The 24742-nt window shown below is 44.8% G+C and overlaps 1 protein-coding gene across 1 annotated transcript in view; it reads right to left on the bottom strand.

The window, feature by feature from the left end:
• The window catches only part of RGMB (repulsive guidance molecule BMP co-receptor b), a 28606-nt gene extending 14423 nt beyond the window's left edge, over positions 1–14183 (bottom strand). Inside the window, exons 1-4 of the mRNA XM_070373175.1 lie at positions 13857–14183; positions 12761–12836; positions 8845–9131; positions 3182–3690 (exon numbers count right to left, since the gene is read on the bottom strand). Coding sequence (XP_070229276.1) covers positions 3182–3690; positions 8845–9131; positions 12761–12765 — 801 coding nt within the window. The 5' untranslated portion in view covers positions 12766–12836; positions 13857–14183. The remainder of the gene's footprint in view (positions 1–3181; positions 3691–8844; positions 9132–12760; positions 12837–13856) is intronic.
• Between the last annotated feature and the right edge of the window lie 10559 nt (positions 14184–24742).

Below are 24742 nucleotides of genomic sequence, written 5' to 3'. Positions count from 1 at the left end.
GGAGGCCTGGTGTGCTGTGGTCCGTGGGGTTGCAAAGAGTCAGACATGACTGAGTGACTGAACTGAACTGAACTGACCAGAGATGACTTCGTTTTCTTTCCCTCTGTTGTTTAGATTTCTTTCCCCCCTAAGCTTTGTCTTTCTGTGATGAGGGAAACCTGGGTGTTCAGGGGGCAGGCAGAGCTCACAAAGGCAGCCTTGAAGATGATGGCCTGCTCAGGAAGCCCACGGCCCCAGGACTGAGTTGCCTGAGCCAAATACCTGAGTCCAGTGCTTTACTTTTGTGCTGAGGATGGTGGAATGAATGGCTGCTTAGACACAATAGTTTCAGCATCGCATTTTTTTCATGGTGTGTGTGTGTGTGTGTGTGTGTGTGTGTGTTAGCCACTCAATCATGTCCGAGTCTATGGGACCCCATAGACAGTAACCCACCAGGTTTCTCTGTCCATGGGATTCTCCAGGCGTGAATACTGGAGTGGATTGTTTTCACTGCTTAGAAATTTTTAAAAAGTTTTATTTTGGTCCTGGGTACAGCAGAAGGAATTGCAGTGCAAGATTTTAGGTCTTTGTTTGGCTTCACCAGCAGAGGCCATACCAACACGGAGACAGGCCCTCAAACAGTAATCTTCACACGCTTTTGGGCGGCTTTGGAGAGAGTTACAAAAAGAGAAAAGAAAAAAAAAAAAAAAAACAAGCACTGGAGGTCATGAAGCCATAGAGTAATTTGTTGCTGAACAGCATGGTCACCAGATGTGGGGGGAATACTTTCCCATAGGGCAATTAAAGACCAAACATTCTCATTGTCTGCTTGAATTTATGTTAAAAGATAGATAACTTTTCCCTCCTTTCTAGAAAGGGTAAAACCTTTGATCCTCACCAAAGTGAGGGAGAAAACAAATTGTACTTACGTTATTTGCTAAAAACTATGATAGGTTCAACCACAACTGAAATAGAATGATCTAAAGTACTTCAATGTCAACTGTCGCATTCATATACTATGTGTACTCATAAGGCAACCAGCTGTCCCCAGATATTTTCAACACGATCAGTAAAAAGTACATTTTTGAAAGGCTGAACACCAAACAGAAGTGACATGTGACTGGATAGAAGGCTTGGAAAATAAAACTCTGGGCTTGTGAAAGAAACAATATAGCTGACCCCTGAACAACAGGGGAGTTAGTTGCAATGACCCCTGGGCAGTTGAAAATCCACATATAACGTTATAGCTAACACTCTGTATACAGGGTTCTGTACCCGATTCACCCAAGCAGGGATCACGTAGTACTGTAGCATTTACTACTGAAAAAAATCCACATATGTGGACTGGCTGGGTTCAAACCCACGTTGTCCAAGGGTCAACTGTAAATTTTCCCATGCACACAGCACTTATGAATCTCAAAAGTATCGTGTGAAAGCTACCTTTCCAAGCCCTCAATTATCTGCAAAATTGATGATTTTCTGCATTTTCAATGGAATTGCCTTCTTGAATTTTCAGTGCCATGTCTTTTCAAAAACTATTACCAGGTTTTATGCCCTTTGAGTCTGCAATGATGAATTGTTGCTCATTGCTTACCTTACGACTTTGCAGCTATCAACGTTATAACATATAGCAAATACATATTGTAATATACAGACAGGAAAAATTATCTACTTGCAAAATCCAGAGGAAGAAAAGTTTTTTTGAGACATAAGGTTTGGAAAGGCAACCTTGGGTTTTATTGGGAATTGAAGTGTAAATAGTTTTAAGTTCCCCTAAGATGTCTAGACCAATGTATAGTCTCCCTTGTTCAGGGTGATGACTTCTAATCTTAGATTTGTGACACCCCAGGGTGTCTCCATACAGTCTCTGGAAGTGTGCTAAAATTCCCTCCACAAAATACCAAGTTAAATAATTTAAATTCACTTAAAAAACTATGCTACATATGTTTGGAGGCAAGGCCTGGAATCAAGAGAACAGTCCTTAAGTATTATAAAAGCGTGCTAGCTGTCAATTACATTTTAATCTAACCCAACTGATGAAAAGCTACAATAAACAAAATGAAATGATACAAAATAAGAAAACCTGTATGTGCGATTTTATAGTTGGAGAAGATAGCCAAGGAGCTGGTTCTTGTTGTTACACTTTTTTTAACACTAGAAACATTTGAGAAAATTTGTTTATGGGTCTTCCTTGCTATCTGCAGGCCTTCTCCAGATGCCCAGAGTGGGGGGTGGTCATCTCCAGTTGTGAGGCCTCTCATTGTGGTGGCTTCTCTCGTTGGGGGACACGGGCTCTAGAGCTCTGACTCAGTAGATATGGTGCATGAGCTTAGTAGTCTGGAGGCATGTGGGATCTTCCTGGACCAGGGACTGAGCCCGGGTCCCGTGCACTGGCAGGTGGGTTCTTCTTCACCACTGAGCCCCCAGGGAAGCCCCTGGGACACCACTTTTGTGGAAAACCCTTTTGGACCTCTGTTTACTAACGCCTGAATCAGTTTGGCCTGACAACTGGAAACCCAGTCACAGCTCCTTGCCACCTGTTTGCACTAAGACTCTGGTGCCTTAATGCTGGCTTTGAGGCTCCCTCATCAGTATCAGTTTCTTTAAAATGAACAAACACCAACCACAGACAATGGCAGCTAGACCCGGTAAGCTTAATTTTGTCAGTTTTCCCCTCTGGTTGACTTAAATTTTATCCTGAGGTTACACAGAATTAGGTATTACTGCTCTGCAAAATCCACTTCTTAACTTCCCTGGTCACCACATTTTACTATAGCTTCCAAGTTTCCAATAAGGTTTCCTGATGAGTCGCTCTCTTAGGTTTCACGGCGTTCTTTGTTCAGAACACCCACTGCAGTCATCTGATAAATCTGAACGTGGATTTCTTCAAGAGCCACACACATCTGCACTCAAAAATGACATCACTGGAAAAAAAGAACTTTTTTTTTTTCATTAAACAGGCCTGCCTTTTCCCTAGAGAACCCAACTTCACTGTTTCCTTTTTATTTTTCATATCATTGCCTATTTAAACTTAGACCTACAAGAATTCCAGTGAGAAAATTTTTTTTTTACCAAGTAACTTTCATTTAATCCTTTATTCACCTTCTGTGCCGAGCTGGCCAACAGAAGTTGCAGTCATCTGAAGAATCAAACATCTGAAAGTTACAGAAGGAAAGAAGAAGGAAAAAAAAAGTACACTTGCCTTATTTGTCGCAGTAGCACTAGATCCAGGGACCACGGGCACGTTTGTCACTTGAACTGAAAGATAATTATTGTCTATGAGTGGCCAAGCACCTTCCACTTTGCATGTCTGGAAGTGATCCTTGAAAGTTCTAAGGTGAGGGTCTCCGAACAAGCCACAGAAAAGGTAATTGGGAGGGTTCTGGTCCCCGCCCCTGTGTTCTCTGGCTCCCGCGTGGCTGTGATAGTTACAAGGGTCATGGGTCACTTCTGGGTTGGTAGATGATGTGGGTCCATCCTTGGAACAGTTTCTCTGGCTCATGAGGTCGCTGATACCCAGCACAGCAGAATGGTACACTAGGTTACCACGGCAGGCTTTGGAAGTCCGCTGGGTGCAGCCAGCATAGGCGCGCAGAGCCTTGCAGAACTCAGAGTCAAAGCCATCGACGGCGGAGTTCAGGTGTGAGGTCAGGGACACAAAGTCCGTGGTGCATTTCTGGATTCGACACTGGGCTGGCTGCTGGCAGTCACCTAGGAGAAAGACGATTAAGACCGAATGTTTTTAAAAGGCTTCACAACTTTCTGAGCTGCATGAGAAAAGGACATTCTCCCCTGGGAACTGTTTGTTCTATTTCCTATACTCCTATTTTAAGAAGGCCTTCAGAAATAGGGTTGCATTGTGGCTTCTTGGTCTCTCACAAAGTAAGCCACTGGAAGAACCACTGCATGCAGCTGGTTAACTTAACAACTAAAGCGCGGGCCACTGCGAGTGAACAGGAGTTTAGTCAGGTGTTCTTAGGCTAAACTACAAGGGAACGATAAAGGAAATATTTTATCAACTTTGCTCTGGTTTCTAGATTTTGAGAAAGATCCCTTGGCTCTAAGGCCAAGTCAAAGATGTGAACTTTGTTTTGATTTTGAAAACTGCGTAAGTAATTTGCTTTGAAAAGCACAGTCTGTACACAAAACCATGAGTAAAGCCTGCACACTTCAGGGAGGGGAAACTCCTAAATTATAGCGTGATTAGTTAAAACACCTTTACCTGATTCTACTCTAGTACAGGGCAAGAATATCAGGAAAAAATCCAGGTACTAAGTTATTCTGTCTTTCTTGAGAAATATTTACCAACAAATTGCATATAAATTAACACACATAATCCCTTGGTTTCTACAAAGTGTAAATGATCGTTTAAAAAAATAGAGTGACTGATTTGACCAAGCTAGGTATTCACTATCCCATAACATCAATCCCCCAGGATTCTAGCTCCTCAACAGTTCACAGTAAAAGTATGCTAACTCAAAATGTACACAACACTGACAGGTGATCCCACCAACCATGTTTTTTTCTAGAAACAGAACCAGAGACAGAATTCTTTGAGTATATATAAAACTACTTTTCCCCCTTAAATCAATGATTCACATAAACTTAATGATTTAAGCAAAGCTAACATAAAGTAATGAAAAATCACACGATTACTGCTCTACTATTTAAACAGTAAGTTTTCAAATTATGGTTTGCTCCTAGCTTTTTATACAAAAGTTTGTAAAATCTCTCAAAGCACAAAACCCACAATGAACTGCCAATACTAGGTCAGTGTGTATACTAATCAGTTTAATATTGTATTCCTTAAAAGGAGAACACCAGAAACACGGAAAAGAAAAACAATTTTCTTTATTGTCCACCTCAAATTTTATAGAAATGAACTGTAACAGGTTATTTGTGTTACCTGCACATTCTTTATAGGTACCTCAACTATGGAGGAGCCTCAATCTCAAGTCAGGTTCCTCATCTGAGAAATGAATAGGTTGTTCGAAAGTAAATTCTGTGATCTTTTCTAGGCATGAAATATCCGAGGGGGTGCATCAGTCAGTAGAGTATTATTAAATGTGTAATTATTCAAGATTTAGGCATAACAAAACTTCAGGATGATATCAAGATTTAGGACATTATCTGATAAAGACTTAAAACTAACTCTAATAATCATCGTAGAAAGATATTTTAGTCTTTTCAGTAGTAAACTGCTTTTAAATGAGTGAAACAGCCTGTAATCTTTGTTCCTGGCATCAGCTGGGGAAACGAGGAGTCGATGACAACCTCGTAAGGCACTCCCCCAACCATCCCTAAGTTTCCAAAACCAAAAAGGGAAAATGTAGTCAAGACTGGATATCTGACTTAACACAAGGAAAAGAGAAGATTAAAATATTTTAATATTTTGGAGCTGTGAATTTACAGCTGTTAAAGGCACTAAATAAAAATCACAGATGCATCTTTATGCATTTGGCCTCTTTCATGTTTTCTCATTCCAAAGTTGACAAAAGCAGCTCTAGTATTTATAGAATTCCTCTCTACAAAGTAGATCAAATCATCTTTCAACTGTTTTTACTCAAAAAGGCAAAAGTGGAAACAAAAAAATAAAACCAGCCAACAACCCCCAAAGTGGTATTAAAGCCATTTTACAGATGGGAAAATCAAGACAAAGGGACACTAAAGGGCTTGACCTGGCTGGACTGTAAACTGCCAGCATGAAGCCCAGGACATGTGCCTTTCCTCAAATCTCATTTTCATTCCCCCAACAAAATTTCTGATTCTCAAGACAGTACTTGATAGCTTAAAACACACACACACACACACACACACACACTTCAGGAACAGCAACATCTTTTCTCTTTTTCTTTTAAAATCAGATTCATAGCAAGCAGTAAACAAGAAAATAAATATATGAGCCAAGGCTCATTCAGTAACGAACAGCTTTTGGACAACACATAAATGACAACACAAGAACTTTCCGCTAAACTTGCAGGGCCTATTCTGTTCTTTTTATGGTCTATAAAATCTAGCCGAGCGTACACTTACTTATAATTATTTCAAATAGTCATAAAAATATCAAAAGTAAGACCAGCATGGAAATGCAGATGCAACTGTTTAGAAAGAAAAAGCAGAATCTAGACTCCCAGATTCTTTTTTGTTCCCTTCCTCCCTTCCCCACACCCTTTTTCATAGCAGGTAGGTGCTGATTCCTTTGAGAAATCTCACACAAAACACAGTTCCTTGGATTCCTTTGTTTTGGATGAGGTTTCTAACAGACTTTTTGAATAGAGACGGTGGGATGTTGGAGGGCTAACCAGAGAGAAAGTGCATGTGGGTCAGCAGTTTCAGCCCCATCACAGGCTCCTGTATATAATGACTAATTTGCAGCATACACCCAGAAATATCCAGGCTTCATGAATTTATAATGACAATGCACACTTTGCCTGTAAGAGGCGGTAAAGTAAGCCTCCTGTCAAAATGCCAAGACAATGCAGAGCAGAAACAATTTCAAGGATGCAGCCAAGAAAACCATGAAGTATATGAGTAAGCAAGGAACTCCCATATTGGATCTCCATTCAGGAAGTGTAGAGGTTTGCTTAAGAAAAAAAAAAAGAATAAAAGTATCCTTTTCATTTCCCAAGGGCAGAATTCAAAATCTGCAGCTACAGATCTATTTTTTCAAATCATACCATCTATGATGTGACCGTATTTTCATCCCAGTAAATGAAATTTACTAAAGGATTTGTCAGTCTAGAGCTCTCATGAATGATGCAGACATAAAGACCTCACCATTCAAGGCGGTTTCCGCAATGTCAGGCCTGCACGAGTGAATCTGCAGCCCAATCATCAGATTATAATAAAAGAAATGAGATATGCTGAAATGAATTAAGTGCAACGCAGAGCCATCTGGGGTGTGGAGGCAAATTATAAGGATCCGGGCATAAAACATATGGTGGCCCATCTGTAAAGAGCATGAGGTGAGGCTGGCTGCTCTGAGGAGACACAACCCCTGCATTTCAATAGCACCATTCTTCAAAGAACTCTCTCCAAAGGAGCCCTCTTTCCTAAAACCAGATTAATTGCTTCATTCCAACAATCTAGCCACAGATATCACTCACTACAGCAACTCTGGGTCGAATCTAATGGGGACTTCAGTGTGACCACATTAGGATACTAAGAGGAGTTTCACATTCCAAGTTCTTGAACTCAGGCACCTTAATTTTCTAAACCTTTAAACCAACTTCTTAGGCCTTTCAGAGGCCATCGAAGAAAGCTTCAAGGACCACATTCCAATCCTGTTACAGGACCCTATGGCAACTAAAGGAAACAACATCCAAGCAGTCAAGAGGGTCACAGTCCTGCCCACCAGCTCAATTTCCATTTCAAGAAATCTACACTTTGACATTATGGACACTTTTTTTTTTCCCACACAAAACACTCCTGAATATATTTTTTGACACGTCATAAAAAGTTTTCCACGCAACCGTGAGCAGACTGACTTTGTTTTCTAAGGTTCTAAAATCACTAATTAAAAACCTTCATCATTGTAAAACTTGCTATTTACACTCTCTATTAAGACTTCAGTCTGTTTCCACAAGAGACAGTGTTAAAATGCAGCTGTTACATCACAATGCAAAGTTACGCAAAACTAAATTTAGTCGTCTGCTCAAATGTCACATTTTTTCCCCATTACTTAAAAGACCTCCCGGATTTTTAACACCGCTGGTATGACTTAATAAATAAATAAAAATTAACTCTGGCACAGTTGGGTGGCATTACAGTTCAGTATTCTCCAGATCAGAGTGTTGTGATTGCTGTCCCACAAATACAGGACAAAAAGATCTCAAAGGATAACGTATCTAATGCTCTAGGTGCTCTCAAACTAAAAGATAGATTGTCTTTTTCAATTTGGCACTGAAAAAACTTTTTGTCTAGATACGCTGCTAGGAATGGTACTTATTTATAAAGGGCGTTCTAGATTCCCCCCCCCCCCCCGGCTTTCTTGAGATATAACTGACATACATCATTGTGTTCATGAAAAGATATTAAAAAGAAAAACAGGCAAAACACGCAAGAAGGCTCATCGTCGCTAAGACAAAAAGATTTTTCTTCGCTAAGAACAGATTCCTCACTGCTGCTTCCACCGGGGAAGTTCCCGAAGGCAAGAGATCGGTCACACTCTCCTGGAACCCCCCAAAACACGCGGCTAGCCACAAAGCACCAAGTTTTTCCAAAGAGGGGGTGAAAGCTGAAATTAAAAGGGGCTTTCGCAAATATGAAAGTGATCCCAGTTTAAGGAAGTCTTAAGTGACTTCGAGATGAACCCCCAGGTTTTCAAACGGGTAGAATTATCTTCCCATCGGGTGCCATTTCTTCGCCTCGACGCCACCCCCAACTCCAGGGCGGCAGCAGCAACCAGGCTCCTGGTCTCCCCAGCCTAGGAGGCGGCGGCGGCGGCGGCGGAAACCTGATCCCAGCCCGACTTTCAGTAAAAACACCCATGCAGAGAGCAATAGAGCATCCGGAACGTTTGTCTCGGGAGCGCAGCCCCCCCGACCGCGCGCTACATCTTTGATAAGTGGCTGCGAGAGGAGAGATCCATCCACGGTCCGAGCAGAAGGCGGGGACGGCGGGCGGGCTGGCGGGAGGCAGGGCGAAAGGCCGCTCCCGTGTGCCCTGGGCGCGCCGCTCGGTTGGCGGGTGTGTTCCTGCCGCCGCGCCGCCAGCCCGGCCACGGTGCGGGTCAGGAGCTGGGGAGGCCTTTCCCGCCCCGGCCAGCGCCTTCTGCCCCCCAGGGGTGGGGGGATAGGGGAACCCAGCTCCCCTGACCCTAGAGGCGGCTCCCCCACCCCCAACCCGCGCGCTTGCCCCCCATACCTGCATGAAGCAGCCCGAGGCTGAGCAGCAACAGCAGCAGCAGCGCCAGGGGCGGCGGGCCGAGCCCGGGGCGGCGGCGGGGGCGGCGGCGCGGCTCAGCCCCGGCGGCAGCGGCGGCGGAGGCTGGGGCGGCGGCGGCGCAGGAGGGCGATGCTGCTCTCAAGCCCATGCCCGTCCATGCAGCTCTCGTGGGCTCCGGCGAGGGCGGCGGCGCGGGCGCCGTGGCGGGTCCCGGGCCGGGACGGCGGCATGGGCCGGAGGGAGCGCCCCGCTTCCTCTTCTTCTTCCTTCAGCCCCGCGTCGGACGCGGGCCGCCGCCGCCGCCGCCGCAGGAGCAGCAGAAGCGAGCCGAGCGCCGCGGGCGGAGCGCGTCGGCGGCGTCGGCCGCGGGGAGCGGAGGCATCGTGGCGGCCGGAGTCGGCGGGCGGGCGGGCGGAGGGCGGGAGGAGAGAGCGGAGGGCGGGGAAGGAAAAGACACAAAGACGGTGAGCGAGTGCGAAGCCCGGCCGGCAGCGCGCGCGCGGGGCGTCCCTGGGCCAGCGTGGGCTCGGCGGGCGCGGAAACGCACCGAACGGAGCCCCGAGCGGCGGCCCGCAGCCGCCGGCTGCCGAGATCACTCTGTGCCGCGGGGCCCCCCGCGCTCGATCAATCTCAGCCCCGCACTGCCGCCCCGCCCCTCCCGATGCCCCGCCAATCCGCGCCGGCCCCGCCCCGCCACTCCCCGCCCCCTCTAACTCCATTGGCAGGGAGGCGGGAGCTGTGGACGCAGTAGGCCACTCATAGGGCCCCAAGCGCCCGCCCCGCCCTCCGGACCCGCCCCTCCAGGCCCCCGCCCCCTGCTCCCAGCCTCCCCGGGGTTATTCGGGTTCCGCGTCCCGCCCTCCACCGGTCCGGTCGGCGGCGCTGCGGCCCAGCCTCCCTATTGCTGGTTGCGGCCTCCGCGCTCCCCTCCACCCTCTCCTGCAATGTACTATCGTCCCACGCCCAGTGGAGACGGGCGACGGCAGCTCCGTCGTTACAAAGAAGCCGGCCTTTGGCCTTTCCAAGAAGGAAAGTGATCGGGTTCAACGTCCCTCTCCGTAACGCATTTATTTAGATCACCAGTCCCCGACCCTGTCCCTGCCCTACAGCCCTGGATCCTCGGAGGAAACGGGCGCGTTTATGCCTAGCGCCCGGCGGTAGATCCCTTCGAGGCCAATCGCATTTGCTGAGCCGCGTTCTGAGCCCGCTGTGGACTTTTTTTTTTTAAAGTAAGTTCCGTTCAGTTCAGTCGCTCAGTCGTGTCCGACTCTTTGCGACCCCGTGGACCGCAGCACGCCAGGCCTCCCTGTCAATCACCAGCTCCCGGAGTTTACTCAAACCCACGTCCATCGAGTCGGTGATGCCATCCAACCATCTCATCTTGTGTCGGCCCCTTCTTCTCCCGCCTTCAATCTTTCCCAGCATCAGGGTGTTTTCAAATGAGTCTTTATTTTTTTGGTAAAGCCACCGCCTTCTGAGCCGATTCGGGACTTTTGGTAAAGCCAGTCGCGTTGGAAATGCGAATGTGACCCGTGGTCCGGAACGAATCGGATGGCCTGGGAAGGTAGCCACCAGCTCCCTGGTGGAGTTCGCGGGCAGCTGGTGTTCCTGTCACTCTGACATTTTTCCCTTCCTGAAAGCAGTTGGGGAGGGGGTTCTGAGAGTAGGGGGAACGTCTACGTGTTCTGTTACACTGTAGTTAGATTCATGAGGATAGTGAGTTTTAATGCAGTGTAATTTTATACCATGATCTGTTGTTGTTCCGTGGCTTTTCCACAAATGTTCATCGTCTATTAGCAAATTAATTCAATAGCAGGTCCATTTCTACTTTTGCGATGGGATGGCTCCAAAAATGAGAGGGAAACCAATTGCTGGCGGGAAAGGAGACTTCCAGAGATACAGGAAAGCATGTTTTATGAGGTCGATGATAGGTTCCAATTTGTTATCAGCAGGTGTGAAGTGGTATCTAATCTCAAGAACGGCCTCAAAGGCCAGGAGCCACTTCATACTGTCCTGTCTTTGACTTTCTCCAACACTCAGGTGTTCTTGCCTGGAGAATCCCCTGGACAGAAGAGCCTGGCGGGGCTACAGTCCGTAGGGTCGCAAAGAGTCCGACACGACTGAGCGATTTGGCACAGCACCGCAGCACCGCAAACGGCAGTGGGCTGTCATTTTAAATGAACTTATATCCAAGTCGCAGTCTGCAACTCTACCTGCTACATTACTCAGAATCCCTAATTTAGGAATTTTCGTATCAACCACGGACATGTTAGTATTCCACATGTTAAAAAGTGCCAGTCAATGGACCAGGATAATTGAGGGCAAACCTTCCATCACTCCAGCTTCCTCATTACACACGTTCTGAATTATACAAACCACTAGCTCCCTAATGAAGGATGCCTATCTATTTTTACTGCAACTTTTCATTACTTACTTATTACATACTATGATGACTCAAGTGGTAAACATACCTTTCACTGCCCACGATATAACCCAAGTCTTGTGTGTATCCATGATATGCTTAATAGTAGCTTCAGAGTTGCCTGGAGAAATGACTTTTGGGGGGGAGTTATGTGATATGATTTTTAGGTGATACTGTGAAGTAAATACTGTTAAGCCCCAAATTGATTTTCTTGCAATTACTACATATTACTAATGAAATAAAGTCAATGAAACCCTGGTAAACCTCTTTTTCAAAGTAATCAAATGTAAACAGCATCTTTCAAAGCATTTTGCTAACAGACTAATGTTTCCTCTTCCTTAACCCAAGATTTAATTCGACTCCTATGAAAGAAGAATCCCACTTTATTGACCATACTTTAAAACATATAACCAAGAGTTAAGGATCAAATTCAGGAGTTTTTTCACTCCTGATTTTCTATAATTTTCCTCCCTTTCCTCTTCTCCCTCCTATATCTTGTTCCTTAAGTACATGGTTGCTCTAGATTTTACCAACAGAGGGCACCCCCGAGTCATTGCACGTCCTAGCGTCCTGAAATGGAACTATTGTTCTTAAGAGGAAAAACTTCATTTCTTTTGAGGTGCTTTATTGCTCCTCTGTTGTAAACATTTGACAAGCCCAAGATTTATACGCCTAAGAATTCATTTTTTAATTGCTGCATAAGTGTTCAGTATGCTAGAGGAAAATGTTAATTTTCACAATTAAACCGCAAGGTGGTTCTTATTTTCAGGACATTAGGTTAGTTGACACATTCGCCGGGTACATGCGGACTGTTAACAAGATCCGAAGTCAGCTTGGGAAGCAAGAGCGTGGTGAATGGTCAATTATAGCGTACCTACTTCCCCAGCTAGTATGACGCAAGTTAAGGAGTCTTTTAAGACTCTACGAAGAAAAATCTGGAGAGGGAGCTAGAACACAAACATAAAATCGATGACTTACAAAAGTTTTATATTTTAATAAAAAATAAAACCGTGACGTGACAGCTTGCACAATTCAAACAAATCCACCCCGTTTCTTGCCCCTTGTATTCTTCCTTCCTTCCTTTTTATTTTCAGGAAGAAAAGAGGAAACCAGAACAGTACAATTAGGGGACACAGGAAAGCATCTCATAGTATGAACGTGCCAAATGAGTAGAAATAAAACACACGCCAGCAACATTAATGGATTCTAAACAGACGTGGTTTCTTTTCGGGAACCTTTACATGATGTCTAAACTGTCCCCTGTTAATATACAGAATCTCCATTTCCAGAAATCTACCAGGACCCTCTTCTAACAGACCACCCCAGGACAGAGGAGCCAGGAATCGGACCCAGGGCTGCGACGTGTGCCACCCATTTTAGAGGAAAGGTTCCCCGCTGTTCCCCAGCAAAGCCGGGGAGAAGAAGCCCGGAGTCCTACAGCCCGGCGGCGAGCGGCTTGTGTATCGTACTTACATCATTCTTAACCCTTCCGCTCCTGGAGGGGGCTTGGCGGGATCGGGGGACCCCTGAGCTCCGGAACACGCAGCACCTGGGTGTGACAGAGGATTTCCAGGGCCGGGGGTAAGAGCTGCGCCCCCGGAAGGAGAGGGCCCAGGGCGTGCGTGGGGCTCATCACCCGCTCGAACCCGACTGGCCCCCGCGATCCCTGCGGGCTCAGCCGCGGCTCGCGCTGCTCAGAGCGGCAGGTGCAAAAAGCATTTGGGAGTCGCTTGCCAGCGCGCGGAGGTAATGCGCTTCCTGTCCATTTATCTCAGGAAACCAGCGCAGCCTTCCCTTCCAAACAGAATTAACCTCTCATTAGCCAGCCACTCATTCCCGAGAAGGCCTTAAAAGCTTTACCAGCCCGCTAATGTATTTAAGGCTTTTCTTCCAGGCAAACGCAGCCGTTGCCGCGTCTGCCATCAGCCCCTGGTGGCGGGGAGGTGAGGGGAGGGGGGTTCCTCTGAGCTCCCCCGGGAGCCAACCGCTTACCTTCTCCCTTCCTCCCCCCCGGCTTCAAGTCAGGGAAACTCTGGCCAACCCAGATCCCCAGACTGTAATCACGGGCAGACCCGACACCGCTGAACCGACTTGCTGCGGGAAACAGCCCCAACAAGTCCCCACTGATATCGCGAGCGCCCGTCGCATCAAAGCCTCCAGCTCTGTGAGCCTCACGGAACCAGCGGGGGTACACGGGAAGGAACTTCGACCGCCAGCTGGGCCCGGGTCGCGGGTGCTGACTCCCCTTTTGGGGCGCCAGCCCCGTTCTCAGCACTGAGCAAGGTCGGGGGTGGGGTGGGGGGGCAGTGTTCGCCGGGATCTGGCGGATCCAGCCGACGCCGGGAGTGGGGAATCCAGTGCGGTTCTAGGTCTGCACGTGGCAAGAAGGGGCCTTTGCAGAGCTGGGCTTTTCTCACCCTGGCTCCCCGCCGCCCCGAGGCGGGCAGATTTATACCACACAGGTGGACGGAGACCTAAACAAAACAGTCCCGGTCGCTGCCTGCCGCTCGCCATCCCCCAACCCCGGCCCTCTGGCCCACCACAAACTTCAACAAAATAAACAACTCACCACAGGCATTCCCTTGTCTGCAGCACGACGCTTGCCAGCTGGGAAAATAAGCCGCAAGCCACGCGGCCGGGGCGCTGAGCGAGGCAGCGCGGCGCCCGATTCTCTTTCCCCGGTGGGGGCGGCGGGAACCAGGGGGCTCCAGGGGGGCTCCGCCCCGGGATAGGGTTGGGGGCTCGCCCTCCCGGTTCCCCGCCTGTAAGGGAGCGCCCGGTGAGGCGCTGCGCCCTTGCTGCCGCCGCGATCTCTCCGGCTCCCTAGGGGAGACGGGCGGGAGGCAAAAAGCCCTTAGCTGCGTTCTCGCTTTCTCCAAGCTGCTGTCTCTTTCCTTTCGTTATCAAAGACCAAATCTAGGGGGTCTCCACCCCACCCCTCCACGTCTCCCCCTGCCGGCGCGCACCGGATCTGTGCAGTGCGGCAGCGGAGGGGCGCGCAGCGGCGGGCCAGGACCCCCAGCCTCCAGGTTTGCTCGCCCGCGTTCCCCTCACCCCTCGGGCCGGCACAAAGAGCCTTTCACTCGGCCAAAGCCACCCTCCTCGCCGGCTGCATTGCATTTTGCACCAACCCGCACCAACCTATTCCCGGTCGGTGGCTGTGCCAGCTGTCGCCAGGGCAGGGCGGCTGGGAACGTGGGCACGTGGTTCCTACTCTGCGCTTTGCCGCACAGACGCGGATGCCCAGCTTTCCACCCCTTTCTCTCGCTGCCCACCAGCGGTGTCTAAATGCCTTCCTCCCTTTCCATACACGACCTCTGAGTGTCTTCCTAATACGTCTAAACTAGGGAGGGGGGCAGTATTGTCCTCTGGAGTTTCGCTGAAATAAGGAATCCAGCCATTTGTCCCGTCCCTCTAAAAGGGGTTTGAGTTTATAGCTTAAGACAAACCTAGGACAACAATTTGGGAATCACGAGGGGAGAGAGGGGATTCGCTGGTAGCACAGTTGGTAAAGAATCTGTGTGCAATGCAGGAGGCCTGGATTCGATCCCTGGGTTGGGAAGATTCCGTTGGAGAAGGAAATGGCAACCCACTCCAGTATTCTTGGCCTGGAGAATCCCATGGACAGAGGAGCCTGGAGGGCTACAGTCCATGGGGGCTCAAAGAGTCGGACACGACTTAGCGACTAAACCACCACCACCACCACCAGGGGAGAGAGACACCTAAGACACAGGCGAGGAAGTGTGTTATAAAGAACAAGCCCAAGCGCACGCAACGCTCAAGGGAAGACAGTCCCTTGGGTAAGAGCAGAAGGCGGGATGGGGGGCTGGGGGCTAGAGGGAAGGGACTAGCTGACTTTCCAAAGTTGAAAATAAGCATCACTGTTATTCAGCAGTAGCTATGATTACTCTGTGTGATCAAGGCCTGAGACAAGCAGGCTGCGTCTCCTTGTTTGGGCATGTAGTCCAGCGTCTTGACCTAGGCACTTCACTTTTTGTCTCCTTAGAAGTTTCTTCGACCCTCTCTAGCTTTTCTTCGCCTTCTGCTGTTCCCTCTCTGGTGCTGCTCGGTCTGTCGCTAGAGGCAGCGTAAAGCAGGGCAAAGAGGGCGGGGTGGGAATCCAGGTAGCCGGGTCCTTTAGGGACTTTCTGAAGAGGAGTCAGGCAACTGATGTCTTTGGCTCCTGGGTCACTATGGAGAAAGGGTGGGTTAGGGGCAGTGGCCGGGTTCCTTCTGGTTCTGAAATCCTATGATGAGACACGCCCGCTGGCACCCTCTCTGTAGGTTCCTTTTCCCCCTTTAAAGCATTTATCCACTTGGCTTTATCTTCTCCAAGTGCCAATCAAATTGGAAAAAAAAGAAAACCAAAAACTGGGGATGTTTCATGATAAACGTAAGATATATTGGAAAATGCTCTTTTTGCTACTGAGAATTAAAAAAAAATAATAACCCTCAGCTCCTGGTCCATAGAAACAAGGAATTTTAATGTCCTCACTTTGAAAAGCCACTCCAACAATCAGTAGAGCAGAGCTTTGATTTAAAACCTAAAGGCAAGCCTCCTGTGTTTTTCTTTTCCCTTCCACCAACACAAAGACAAGCTGCAACATAAAATAATGATGAACAAGAGTTCAAAGCAAGCCCAGGGAGCCAGCCCAGAGGACGTTTGCAATGCAGCCGGAGTCCTTCACCACAGCCCCTGCTAAAGCTGGCTTTGGACAGCACATAAATAGTAGGCAGGAGCTGCCAGAACCCCTTTCCCTTCACCCCTTCCCATAAATATTGGTCAGTGGAACCTGTATGCTAACTTGTCAGCTATCATGTAAATGCATTAATCAAATCAATACACTAAACTTTCCCTTAGCCTCATGGGAAAGCCCAATAGCTTCCCTGGTGGCTCAGAGGGTTAAGTGTCTGCCTGCAATGTGGGAGACCAGGGTTCGATCCCTGGGTCGGGAAGATCCCCTGGAGGAGGAAATGGCAACCCACTCCAGTATTCTTGGCCTGGAGAATCCCATGGATGGAGGAGCCTGGTACAGGCTACAGTCCCTGGGTTGCAAAGAGTCGGACACAACTGAGAGATTTCACTTTCACTTTCTTTCATAATTCTTTCCAGAATTTTTGATTCACTACTCACTTTGGAATCTTTAGCCTTATTTCTCCCTCTGGAAAAACCTGACTGTTTTCTGTTAATCTTTTCTGAAACCAAGACAATAAAAGGTGAAATTTTATAATGAAGTATTAATTTTTAAACCATAAATCTCTTGCTTCTTCGGCTTCAACAAAAGAATTTTAGAACTGCTTAGCTTTCATACCAATGCACACTTAAAAATTATATATTGAAGAGAATTCTTAAGTATACTTTCATTGGGAAATATAAGTTATTGTTTAAATAATAGTGATGGAGGAACATTTTGAGCTTGTCTAATTCTGTTCATTTCTATCTGTCACACTACCATCATGACTGTCCCATTCATATATGCTAAAAATGGTTATATTTCTAATTAAATACCACACGGTAGGTTTCATTAGTAAAAGAACATGACTTATTTCCCATCCACCCCCGCCCCCCAGTTTTTTTTTTTTTTTTTTTTTTTTTTGGACTGGCGATTCATTTCATATATGATATTATACATGTTTCAATGCCATTCTCCCAAATCTTACTCAATGCTCCATAACTTTTTTCTCTTATTTCATTTTAATCTCTTTTTCCTCATACCAGCCAGAATAAACCAAAGATGGGAATAGAAAAGAGACAGAAAAATAGCTTTCAGTGTTTGACTTAGTGTTTCTATATTGACTGCAAAGAAACCTTCTAATGACTCAATGCGCATTTGTACCAGCCTCTGAATTTCCACTTACACGTGCTAGAACTTCAGCATTTAAAATGTTCAGCTAATGTACACATTCAGCTCTCCAGCTGTCAAATTCATAGTTTGTTTACGTTTGATATTCCTAAGTTTTTCCTTTTGCAAATTGAAAGAGTAACCTCAATGATCAAGCACCAAATGAATCCAGTTTTCAGATTCTCTTGTTTTCCTTTCCTTTCTTTAAAAGGCTGCGCTGGTCTTTGTTGCTGCACACCGGCTTGCTCTAGTCGCAGTGAGTGGGGGCTACTCTTTGTCTTGCCCTTTGCAGACTTCTCACTGAAGTGGCTGCTTCTGTCCTGGGGCATGGGCTCTAGGCCCAGCAGGCTCAGGAGCTGTGGCCCAAGGGCTTTGTTGCTCTGAGTCATGTGGGATCTCCCTGGACCAGGGGTTGAACACGTGTCCTTTGCACTGGCAAGTGGATTCTTAGCCGCGGGACCACCAGAGAAGTCCTGTTTCCCTTTGCTTGCATGTGCTGTTGTAATTCTTCTCTAGTTTCAGGTTAATGCTCAGATCTATTTACTCGTAAAGTTTGAGAATTATTGTTATTGCTAATAAATCACGCTATTTTAAATATTAATAACACCGGTAATAAGATTGGTAAGGAACAGAATATTTACATAGTAATGCTGGGAGAAAATGCTACTTTTTATGAGTGATTAATAAAAATATTTTACTTAGTTAAATGTTACTGAAGTTTCTCAAGATCTTTTTTACTTTACAGGATCAATGTTTAAATTGAGTGACATCATAAAGGATCTAAGACCTACTTCTACTTGTAAAAGGGTGAGCATTTGCTTTGCTTTTATCCCCTCCATACAAAGATGTAAGAAAACTGTTCTGAGCCATCGGTTCACATGATGGTTGAGGTAAAGAATTCTGGTAAATTAGAAATTTTAAAATAAAACCCCTGAACACGCAGCTAATGAGCAAAGAAAATTTAAAAAGAAAAAAATCCTTCAGAAGGTGAAAACTATGACAGTTTATCAGCAAGCCTGATTTTCTGGAGAAATCCTGCAATTCTAAAGTATTCCTACAGGATTTCCCTGGTGGTTCAGTGACTAAGGCCCTGAACTTTCAGAGCAGGGAGTGTGGGTTCAATCCCTGGTTGAGGAACTAACACCCTACATACTGCAAGGACTGAGCAAAAAAACCCCAAATAAACAGTTTGAAGAGTAATCTAATTAAAAAAATAGGAGTATTCTCACATATGTACACAATCAAGTAGATATATAAATGCATATTGAGTTAATAAAGTTAATATTCTTGACAACATATGTGATAAGAAAGTAGACAATGATCTCCTTTAAGTGCTAGGAAAAGATGCTACAATTTTTTGCGGACTTGCTATTAGAAAAGCTCTTATCATGCATCTTTCAGCCGTTCAGCCCAGTGTAAGACAGTAGAACAAGGAACACGGACTGACCTTCTCTTTATTGTATTTATAAATGTTTTTCAATTGTACTCATTATAAACGCATGCACATTAAATTTTCTAGATTTCCTAATCTATCTTTTAAATTGTTTTTAAAATTTTATGCAATTTTAAAGGTTATTTTCTACTTAGAATTATTATAAAGTCTTGGCTCTAGTCCTCATATTGTACAGCCTTTCTTACACCCAGCAGTTTGTACCTCCTACTCCCTTACCTCTGTGTTGCTCCTTCTCCCTCAACCCCACTGGTAACCACAAGTTTGATCTCTATATCTGTGAGTCTGCTTCTTTTTTGTTCTATGCTTGATTTCATCTTTCTTTGTCTGACTTGATTTCACGTAGCATAATACCCTCCAAGTTCATCTCAGTTCAATTCAGTCTCTCAGTCGTGTCCGACTCTTTGCGACCCCATGGACCGCAGTATGCCAGGCCTTCCTGTCTATCAACAACTCCCGGAGTTTACCCAAACTCAAGTCCATTGAGTCGATGATGCCAGCCAATCATCTCATCCTCTGTCGTCCCCTTTTCCTCCTGCCTTCAATCTTTCCCAGCATCAGGGTCTTTTCAAATGAGTTAGAACTTCGCATCAGGTGGCCAAAGTGTTGGAATTTCAGCTTCAACATCAGTCCTTCCAGTGAACACCCGGGACTGATCTCCTTTAGGATGGACTGGCTGGATCTCCTTGCAGTCCAAGGGACTCTCAAGAGTCTTCTATGCTGCTGCAAATAGCAACACTGTGTTCTTGTTTATGGCTTTGAGTGGTACTTTGCTGTATGTATATTTGTATCTTCTCTATCCATTCATCTATTGAGGGACACATGTTGTTTCTTTATCTTAGCTATTGCAAATAATGCTGCTATGAACTTGGGGTATATGTTTTTGTTTTTTTTTTTAATTTGTGTGTGTGTGTGTGTGTTTTTCTGGACATATATTCAGCAGTGGAATTACTGGGTCAGATGGTAGTTCTGTTTTTAGTTTTTTGAGAAACCTCCATCAGTGCCTGCACCAGTTTACATTCCTACCAACAGTGTACGAAGATTTTCTTTTCTCTATACCCTTGTCAATATTCATTATTTGTGTTCTTTTTGATGACAGCCTTTCTGGCTGGTGTGAAGTGATATCTCATTGTGGTTTTGATTTGGGTTTCTCTGATGATTGGTGATGTTGAACACCTTTTCATGTGTTTATTGGCCATCTGTGTTTCCTCTGTCAAAAATATGTTTGGTTCTTCTGCCTATTTTAATTTTTTTTTAAATGTTGAGTTGTATGAGCTGTTTATATATTTTGGATATTACCCCCATCAGTCATATCACTGGTAAACATTTCCCCCCAAGCAGTAGGTTTTCTTTTTGTTTTGTTGACAAATTTCCTTTGCTGTGCAAAAGTTTTTAGGCTTAATTAGATCCCACTTATTTTATTATTACTGTTTAGTCTTTAAGTCATGTCTGACTCTTTGTGACCCCATGAACTCTAGCTTGTCACTCCTCTGTCCATGGGATTTCCCAGGCAAGAATACTGGAGTGGGTTGCCATTTCCTGGACCCACTTGTTTGTTGTAATTAAATCTTAAGAGGCAACATATACATCCCCCAAATATTCACTTTCTTTTACATTACATTTGCTCTGTAAAAGGTAAAGCTCAAGAAATTGTAAAATAATCTTTTTAGAGAAGTAAAAAATTGTGAAGTTACTCTTCTGTAAACCAATTTAGACCTACCATGGTAACTCATAACTTCTTACAGAGGTGTAATCTCTTCCCACACTCACCTGTATACACAATGGTAGGAACGCTATAAAAATACGACACCGTGGAAGATATGAAAATCCTTAAAATGCCATGAAACCTAAGACATTTGAGAAATTGGATAACCTCAATTCTAATAGCCAACATTACCAGTTAAGAGTTTAAATAATAATAAAAAAGTGTTCTCTAATATACAAATGATATGTTTATACCTACAGATAGGAGAGAAAATTCCAAGGAGATATATTTTAATCCAACTTAATACATTGAAAAAAACCATGGGGCCAAAGGAATCAATGTCAAATAATCACAAATGCAAAAAAACAGTATTTTCTTTTTTTTTCCTCATATTTCATCATGCCATCATTTCAAGTTGTCTAACCACACAGAGAGACTCAGGCCGTGTTACTCCATGCCAGAAGGTTCAAGCCTGAGGATGAACCTAGAGATGGATGAAAACAGCGCATGTTCATCAGAAGTTTGAATGAAGTAAATCTGCCTGAATTCAAGAATGGGGCTCATTTCAAATGAAGACTAGGAGAGGATTCTCAGAGGTCAGGCTCTTGCTGCTGAGTTGTTAATGTGCTCTTCAGCTGTCCCAGCTGGGGCTGTCCATCAACTAAGAATGTGAGGAATGCATGACTGGTGCGGGGATCTGTGTGAAATAGATGACGTTTCCCTTGCCCCTGCCCCCTGGAGGGGGTGCCACAAGGGAGATGGGCGATACACACCCCTAGGCCCCCTGAAGCAGACAGCATCCAGGACACTCGGCCTTTGTTAAAGAAAGGATCATGCACAAATGTAATTCCTTTCTCTTAATCCTTCCATTAAGCAAATACTTTTTAAGCACCCACCAGTGAGCCTGGCAAGCTTCAAAATTTGTGGATATTGCTGAAAATAATTCAGACAGGGCTCTGAATGTACATTCTGATGGTGGGAACACAAACAAGTAAACAAGCCAATAAACAAAATAATTTTAATAATGCTATCGAGTTTAAGGAATAGGCTTTTGTTAGTAACGAGGGTGAGAAGGAGTCACCATTAACAGAAAGGGCTTTCTGAGATATCATGGAAAGGCCTGGAATAATGTGGAGGGGAAAGGGTTCCAGGCAGAGGTCAGTGTCTCGAGGTATGAACAATCCTGTAGTGTTCAAGGAAGAAAAAAAATCTATGTCTAAAAAGTACCTTATGTGGGAGAATTTTAAGCAATCTAAGGTAGAGTTCTTTAATTCCCAGTTGGAATTTGAATGAGAGAGATGTCCTGGTTGTTCCCAAGCCTTAGGAAGGTAAGAAACAGAAGGAACATTTATTTAATTATTATTAGGAGTGACCACCCTGTGTCTGACTCAGAGGTGGGGGTAGGTGAGCTCTAACTGCCTCGTAACCTCTCTCTAAGCACAGATTATTGTTCATCTTTTGTAAATGAGAAAATTTAGATCGACAGATTGAAAAACCTGTCCAAAGGTACGTGACACGTGGTTGGTACAGGATTTGAACCAAGTCTTTCTGATTCTAAAGTCCAGTTTTGTTTCTGCTAGACTTCACTGCTCTGTGTTATTTAGGGATAGTCCTGGGGTTAGAGTGCACAGAGAGCATTATAAGATTTTTGTGTCATCAACATATTAAATGAGTGTAATTAATAGAATTAAAAAGTGAGCTTATTGAGAAAAAACATTAAGAATTATTTCTAGAAATTTAAAATTAAACCTGTAGTCCTCATCTAGCCCACTCAAGAATCTCTCAACTGTGCAAAGACCTGAAGATTTTCTCCACTCATCTGTCACTCTGTACAGCTCTCGTCAAGACATGAGTGAACAGTCTTCACTTGATAAAATGTCCAATAAGTAGCCTATGGCTTGATCATGGGACTGCGTGGCCGGATGCTCACTCCTACAGTGGGATGCCTGTATGTTTCTAGTGAATTCACAAACAGAATTATCTTATGGACATAATTGTGCCCATTTCACAACATAGCTTGTGCCATTTTCTTAGTAAGGTCTGTGTGATTATGGCAATGCTTGTGTGGTGTCCATGGTGCCAGATACACAGTAATATTAGTGGCTTCCTACCACACTCAGAACCTGGAAGGAGCACTAGAGGTAATTTTGTGGAAAAAGTCTGGTCGAATCACAATGGAAAAGAATCTGAGTTATTGGTGCACAGCTTCATTACTGTACTCATTATTGTTTTATCCCTATTTCATTCATTTCAGTCAGTTAGCTATTCGGCCCATCTGTCTTTCTACAAACATTTACTGAACTACCTACTATGTGCCATTATTCTTCTAGGCGTGCATGCTCAGTCACTCAGTCGTGTCCAACTCTTTGCGACCCCATGGACTTTGGCCCACCAGGCTCCTGTTTCTATCGAATTTTCCAGGCAAGAATACTGGAGTGGGTTACCGTTTACTACTCCAAGGGATCTGCCTGACCCAAGGATTGAACCTGCTTCTCCTGCTTGGCAGGTGGATTCTTTACCACTGAGCTACCTGGGAAGTCCTTTTCTAGGCACTAGGGATATACCAATGAAAGAAAAAAAAAAAGACTTAGGAACTGAGACATACATTAATGCATGAATCATAAAAGTCCTCGCTGCTAGAGGGAGAGAGAGAAAATACACATAAACTTGCAGACAGTGTAGAGTATATTAAAAGGAGTAACATGCTCTGGGAAAAATAGAACCTGATAGTGAGGTGGAATGCTGATTTCTAGGTAAAGTTCTTAAAAGGGTGGTGAAGGTGGGCTTAGCTGAGAAAGTGACATCTGAGCAAAGACTTGGAGGATTTGACTGAGTGACCCAGGCAGCTATCTGAAGCAAGGGAGTTCAAGGCAATAGCCCGTGCAATGATTCTGAGGTGGGAGCATGCCTGGCATTTTTGAGAAAGAGAAAAGAGGCCAGTTTGCTCAGAACAGAGTGAGCAAGGGAGACTTATGAGTTCAGATGTATTATGGGGCCCCAGATCTTTAAGGCCATTGTAAGGAGTCTGGAGTCTAACTGAATTTTTAGGAGAAATTTGAGCAGAGGAATAAAGAGTGGTTTGATTTAAATTTTAGGAATTCATTCATGTTGTTTGGTTGAGAATTCACGATGACCAGGCCAGGGTGGAAGCTGAGAGTCCAGTGGGATGATTATTTCAATAAACTGTGTAAGAGATGATAGTGGCTTGGACCAGTAGGGCTGGCAAAGGAATTGTTTAGAAGTGTTTTGATTCTGGATATATTTTGATGTTTGAATCAAGAGAATTTCTTGATAGATCAAATGGAAGTGTTAGAAAGACTGGAGTCAAGGAATGCTCTCAGGATTTTGGCCTGAGGCACCGTCAGGATGTACTGCTATCAGCTGAGCTGAGTTGGAACAAGTTTAGGGTATGAAAAACAAAATGCACCAGTTAAGGAAATGATTTTATTCAGTCCGTTGCAATAAGGAGAAAGTTCATTAATGGGGGCCATCTCAAAGAAAAGGAAAGGACCTTGCGAGAGAGGCAGACACAAAATGGAGTCATCAGGTCGTCTCATGGGAGTCATGAGGAAGGACGGGGCGGGCTTTTTCCCATCTGAGTCCTTTGAGGAAGAATGGAAGTGAGTTATCTTCAAATATTCGAGGGAAGGGTGGTGATTTTTGGTTAGCCAGTTCTTCAGACACAAAAGAGTGGGAGCAGAGGGCACAGGTAAAGTTAAATATTTTCTGTGAGGAAAAGCAGAACTTTAGTTTTGGACTTATCAGCTTTAAGATTTCTGTTAGATTTCATAGTGAAAAATCCCTTCAACATTTCCTTGCCTGACATCGAGATGAGTGTTGTATCCAGCCCTGAATTCTCATGCTGCATGTAAAAATGTGCAATTTGAATAATCAATTTTATTTCATTTCAGTAAGCAGATGAAGTCTCGGAATTATTTTTCTCTTGTATAAATATTTTTGTTTTTAACAGCCTTCATATTACTAAAATTACTTTAATGAAATTGGAACCAAATTTTCCTTCATCTGACACTTCAGATGTTTCACTTTTCAGTGATAGGATTCATGGATCATGAAAGATTGCAGGGTGCTGGTTATGACTGATTTCATATTCATACCTATCTATGTGTATCTTATGTTCTGTCTCTTGTAGATCCCCAGATGACCAGTAAATTTAAAAAAACATACCTATCTTTAGTAAATTTGCCTAAAGATACACAAAACCCTTTTTGATAATGATATATGATAAAATACATAGAATGATGCATTTGGTTATAGTGTTAGAGGTTAATAATCTAGGTTTTTCTCACATGTCCTGCCAACACCTAGAGTACCTCATATTTCATATGAAATTCAGGACAGCCACTTTGATCAAAGCAGCCAGAGAAGTGATAGGAAATGTAGGCCTTTTTGGAAAAAGACTGAAAAAAGTAGATTGGAAATCATGAATGTGGAATGAG

This window comes from Bos mutus, chromosome 7, assembly GCF_027580195.1.
Source record: "Bos mutus isolate GX-2022 chromosome 7, NWIPB_WYAK_1.1, whole genome shotgun sequence".
Taxonomy (NCBI): Eukaryota; Metazoa; Chordata; class Mammalia; order Artiodactyla; family Bovidae; genus Bos; species Bos mutus.
This window is presented reverse-complemented; position numbering and strand designations above follow the sequence as displayed.